The sequence below is a fragment of the Gavialis gangeticus genome, unplaced genomic scaffold (genome assembly GCF_001723915.1).
Source record: "Gavialis gangeticus isolate Ggan-Ray unplaced genomic scaffold, GavGan_comp1, whole genome shotgun sequence".
Lineage (NCBI taxonomy): Eukaryota > Metazoa > Chordata > Crocodylia > Gavialidae > Gavialis > Gavialis gangeticus.
Window position 1 is genome coordinate 17865312 of NW_017729034.1, and position 6061 is coordinate 17871372.

General features: G+C 48.7%; 1 protein-coding gene across 1 annotated transcript in view; it reads left to right on the top strand.

Annotated features, from left to right (window-relative positions):
* Positions 1–5687, top strand: part of LPAR5 (lysophosphatidic acid receptor 5) — a 26660-nt gene extending 20973 nt beyond the window's left edge. Inside the window, exon 3 of the mRNA XM_019527673.1 lies at positions 2889–5687. Coding sequence (XP_019383218.1) covers positions 3203–4288 — 1086 coding nt within the window. The 5' untranslated portion in view covers positions 2889–3202 and the 3' untranslated portion in view covers positions 4289–5687. The remainder of the gene's footprint in view (positions 1–2888) is intronic.
* The last annotated feature ends 374 nt before the right edge of the window (positions 5688–6061 follow it).

Consider the following 6061-nt stretch of genomic DNA (forward strand, 5'->3'; position numbering starts at 1 on the left):
TTTTATGATTCAGGCTGCTAATGACCCATTATTTTTAATTCACAGGGGCTAACAATCATCTCCCTTAGCTCCTTTAGCTGCCTAAACAGTAATACTAGAGTTGCACTGTGCCACCCGGACCCTGCCTCTACTTACAGACCTGTACCATGCTGCCAGCACCCCCTGACCACTGCATCCTGAGCTGTTGCCCATGCTGCCCACCCCTAAGGCCAGCTCTGAGTACTGGTATCTTTTGTTAGAGAACAGATCCTCCAAATGCCCATAAAGGTGTTTTAGTATTTTATTTATTTCCTTTCTCCTTCTCCCCATCCCCAGGCTCTTGTAACAGGACCAGGTCACTCCTTTGGATAATCTCTGGACACAGGATATGTGATCTTGGGCTGTGTCACAAAACTAACACTAAAGGTATTGGTAGGTGGGGCAAGCAGCTGTGAGTTTGAAATGTCCCTAGCCCTTACTTGGGGCACCACCTGCCAGACAATACAACAGCAGTACACTGTGCAAAGTGAGGAGAACACAATTTTTTCCCCTAGGAAGCGATTCTTCTGTGGGAATTGAGCATTGTTCCTTGATTAAACCTCACAGCCTTTCTTTGCCAGGTGCCCTGAACAACTTGACAGGTCACCTAAGGTAGCAGAATTCAGTGAACTCACAAGTTGGGGGCTGACTGAAGTAAGAGGGGGTACTTACCATACAGTAGCTGGAGACATTCTTTCCTCCACGGAGATCCTGTGACCTGACTTCCTTCCCTACTAATGTGGCTATAGCCCTTACCCTGGATGTCCTGCACTGGTGAAGGAATGGAATGGTGACTGTAGGCAGGCTGTCTCTACAGATACTGAGGGTTAAAAGATTTCAAGGTTGTGCACATTGGTGGACACACTGACCTACAGTGGGAGCTGTGTGCACATGTGAGCACCATGCAAGCACCTAGAAGAATTCCAGCTGTTCTTCTTATTTCACAGCTCCTCCTGCTCTGCCTCCAGGCCCAAAGCCCTGCACCCAGGACACTTGTTTTAATTTTCACCAGGCAGCTGGGACTGGCCTCTGAAATCCAGGACTGTCCCAGCCAATCCAGGATATATGGTTACCCTATCTATCACAGATTATGAGCTTCAGAGAGAAGTTACTGAGCTCAAAGGATCACAGGAAATTATAACTGGAAGGGATCTCATAAGGTCATCTAATCCAGCCCCCTGCTCAAGGCAGGATCATCCCAGCCAACTGTCTGTCTTGCTTTTAAAAGTTTCTAAGGATAGAAATTTCTCCAGTTTCTCAGGATGAACAGCTTCTCTAGGTAGTCTGTTCCAATGCCTGACCACCCTCACAGTTAGAAGGGTTTTTTTATCTTTTTTAAATATATTTCAACACTCAGGCCAGTCTCTTCCCAACACTTTGTTCTTGTTTTATTTTATATATATATGTTTTAATTATAGTGTTAGGAGGGAAATGGGGAACCAGGCCAATCAGAAGAAAAAGTTAAAGCAGTTTCCAGCCAAGTGACAGCTTCCCCATCAGAGTCAGATACTAGTTGGGCACTGACACAACCAGTCGCTCATGGCCCTTGTTTGCATTGCACTAACACACAGACTGTCACACACGGATGTACAACAGAAGCCCTCCTCCCATGACAGTATTACAGAACTGACACAGGCAGAAAGGGAATAAATATCCAAGTGGGGACTGTAGTGAAAACACCATGCAAACTTGTCCATGATGTGCAGGGAGAGGCAGTATTTACAAGCTCCCAGAGATGCAGTGTTGCTTTGAGGGCTGCATGGGCAGCAGCATGTGTAGCTGGGGCAGAGAGGAGTTCTGTTTTTCTTTCAGCAGTGCCTGAGGCCCTCAGCTCACAACCTAGCACATGCTTCTGCCCCAGCCGCTGTATCACAGAAATGTGTATTGTGCTCTGCACCTTTTATGTTCTTCTCTCCGAAACATTTGGAGCAACGAGGACAGAAGCACATGGGTGTTCCTATAGTAAAGGCTTCCAGGAGCTTCAAACCGTCTGTTGTACCACTACAGGCAGTTGTGTTATTACAGATTTTTACCAACCACTTAGGTCATATCTAGGGTCCAGTAGTGTAACTAGGGGTGAGTTAGCAGGGCATTCATCCCAGGCACTGGGAATCATTTAACCTCTTCTCCATTACCTTTTTGTCCTGTCAGCTCCTCCATCCCTCTTTCTTTCCCACTGTATATATTTTACATTTCTTTTGTTTCTCTAAATGAGCTCTAAGGAGAGAAGCCACCACCCTGGAATGTTTACCCCTATAGCAGGGGTGTCAAACTTGCCTTGTGCTCCAGGCTGGATCTGGACTGTGAGTCTTCTTGTGGGCTGTATTCAGACTGCATGTCTCCTTGAAAGCCTGGGTTATAAGAAAGCTCTGGCAGCAGCAATCTTCAGCTCAGATCCGAATCTTGTGGCAGCAGCAGCAGCAGCTCTAGCTCCAACCCAGGTCGTGCAGCAGTGGTTCCAATCCCCACCATGTGCCCTATGCTGGAGCTCAAGCTGCCACTATCACCACATGTCCCATACTAGAGTTGCTAGAACGGCTGCCACTGCCACATGCCCTATGTCATGGCAGCAACAGGGCATGTGTCAGAAGCCAGTAGCCAGGGAGGTAGGGCGGCAGCTGTGCAGACAGGTGAAAGGACCAGAGGGTAACTGGGGTTGTGTCTGCCTCGCTCACCCTCCTGCCGCTGTTTGCCATGTCCCCTGGGGTCCAAGGGCCCTGGATTCTGTGGCAAGCCACTCTTCCTAGCCATAAGGCAGGCCAGGTAGAGAGGCTCCATAGGCTGGATGCAGGCCATATATTTGACATCCCTGTGCTGTAGAGTTCCCCTGTAAACTAAACTCACCCGTATTGATCTTCTGTTCTGATCAGGAATTGCACAACTAGCAAGGATTCAACAACCCAGCTGCATCACTGTACCTGCTGGAAAGGATTGGTAAGACAGCCAGTAATAAGGAACTTCCTGGTCACCCATACCAAGTGATCCACTGAACCACGGGTTGAAAAGAAACACACCCATACTTCCCAGTAGTGGACCAAGGAAATGACCTGCCTCCTGCACGCCTGAGAAGAATAATCTCCCTCTGCAGTCCTCATTGTACCACCTTTGTCTATCAGCTGCCTACACCACATCACTGAGACCTTTTCCTGGTGCCCTCCTGGGCACATGAGTTGCCCAGGAGGCAATGGAAAGACAGTTGTGCAAGGATTACAGTGCCAACCACCGGCTGCACCTGGTTGGGTACAGCCTGATCTTTGTGGCAGGCATGATGCTCAATGTCACGGCACTCTGGATCTTCTTGCGCTACCTGCGCCTCAAATCTGTAGTGAGTATCTACATGTTCAACTTGGCAATAAGTGACTTGCTCTTCACATTATCCCTGCCACTGCGGCTCTACTATTACTCCAACCAACGCTGGCTCTTTGGCAACTTTCTTTGCCAGGTCTCTGGCTCCCTCTTCCAGATCAACATGTATGGCAGCTGCCTCTTCCTCATGTGCATCAACCTAGACCGCTATATTGCCATTGTCCACCCACTCCGCTGGCGCCACCTGCGGCGCCCCAAAGTGGCCCGGCTGCTCTGCCTGGTGGTCTGGGTACTCATCCTCATGGGCTCTGTTCCAGTTGCAGGTGTCCACAAATCAAGCTCCTGCTTGACAAGGAATCAGACAACTGATCTGTGTTTTGAGAGCTTCAGCAATGACCTATGGAAGAATAGCATCTTCCCGCTGGTTGTCCTGGCTGAAGTCCTGGGCTTTCTCTTGCCACTGATGACTGTGATATACTGCTCATTCCGGATCTTTCTGAAGCTGTGCCGGGTCAGCCAGACAAACAGTCTGCGGCAGCAGAAAACCATCCGCCTCCTTGTGGTCAATCTCATAATCTTTGTTATCTGCTTTGTCCCCTACAACACAACTCTGGCTGTCTATGGACTGATGAAGGCCAATGTGATCCAGGCCGAGCTATCCATGCAGACCTCGGTGCGCCAAGTTCTTATTGTCACAGTGCTGTTGGCCAGCATGAATTGTGTTCTGGACCCCCTTATCTACTACTTCAGCACTGAGGGTTTCCATAACACCTTCAAGAAATTGCGGCGGAGGCAAGCCTGGGACTCTGAGTTTGGAACAGGCAAGACTCAGACTGGGGAAGTGCACTCTACTTCAAAAACAAAGTGGATCCCCAGCCAGAGAACTGTCTACTCCAATAGAGACTTGCCATCACCTCCCACCAAGATATTTTTGAACAGCCCCATTGAAGACTCAGAAATATAATCCTGGAATTACGGGACTGCTGAGTTGGGAGTGGGGAGGGGAGGAGTCATAAAATGATAACAGGGAGATTGTGAGAATTTGCTGTAAAGTGCTGCGCTCAAACTGTACAGAGGTGTGAGTGCAGCACGATGGTAAGCACATATACGAAGCCAGAGGACCAAAATCTGTTGAACTGCAATTAAATTATGATAAAGTATTTTAGAACAAAAAGAGGAATAGTGGTGATGTGTCTGAAAAAGTACAATCTTCTGCATTTGGGTTAGTTTAAAACAATAAATCTTGCATTTATGTAGACAGTTGGACTAGATCAGCAAAGGCCAACCTTTTTGGCTTTGAGGCCTATAATGGCCTTAACTACAGCCTTCCATCTCTTCTTATTTGTGTGAAGAAAGACCCATAGCCTTCCCAAGTGTCACTCCAAACCCCTTCCCTTGTCTGATCTACTTCTCTGCTTCCTTTTCCCTGTCATATCTGTCCCTGTGTTTCCTGTCATATACAAGTACTACATGACTGCACAATAAAACTGTGCAGTCAGTGTCTTGTGTAGACGTGGTCAGTGACTTATACAGCAGTAGGGTTGGAAGGGACCCCAGGGGTCATCTAGTCAGATGTGGTTCACGTGTAGTACATCACAAGTGCAGCAGGCCAGATGTCATTGTTAGAAATGGGTGGTGCAGAATATAGTAATGTGTTTACTATGTGTACATATTCTGTGATCTGCACTCTGTACCAGAGCCCTGTAAATCTTGAACTGAGGGACCAGCTGCACACTGGCAATGCAAGAACCCCTTGCTGAGCCACTATCACCAGCCTTCACCACTAACACCCTGTCCCACTTCCTCTGCTCCAAACTGTTCACACAAGCGTGAGCACCCTGTTGTCAGCTCTGCACCCAGGGCCGGGTTAACCCTTTAGTGGGACCTAGGTAAACAAATGTAGGGGAGACTTCCCCCCTGCTGGCACCAGTGAGGAGTGGGGCTTAGAGCTGCCACTAGGAAGCAGACGCTGCAGCAGCAGAGGGAAGGGGAGAGGAGGGGAAGGGAAGGGAAGCGGATAGGGCCCTTTGTCCTGTCACTGCAGAAGAAAGGACGGAGGCCCCACACAGCTCAGGGCCCTAGGCAAGTGCCTAGTTTGCTTATGCATTAATCTAGCTTTGTCTGCACGTTTACCCCCTCATTCCTCTGCTCCTCTGCATTCCAGCTGGGCCAGTCACATCTGCAATCCCACACTTCAGAACTTCTGCTGGTTTCCTGCAGGGGCCAGGAAGGATTTTTTTCCCCTCATCAATGTTTATTGAATTCTGGGTTCCACTTTCCATTTCTTCTGAAACACTGGAAATTGGTCACACCTAAAAGATGGCATTTTGGCTAGGGTGCTCCTGCTCCTTGGGGCCTTGGGGGTGGGCGGTGGGACAATATACGTGGCTTGGGGGTTGGGGTGGTATGCTTCTTTACCAATGTAGTCACCCTTGTCTTCACTCCTTTTTATCTGTGGCAGGTTGTAGTGTGTCTCTGATTTTGTTTTCATAAAGGGCTTTGTAGTTGTTGGGTCTGTGGGGAGAGAATGTATTCCTTGGATAAATGGTTGCCTGCAAATGCAGGGAACTGGGCTTGATTGTGTGAGAGGCCCCTCTCAGTCTTATGTTGCTTCCTTCTCCCTCACATTGCCAACTGCAAAGCCAATGCTGAGTGAGAAGAGACAACACCCTTGCTTTCAGTTCCTGTGTTCAGTGCCTCCCCTACCCCTAGTAGGGACTGAATACTCCAGTTGCAC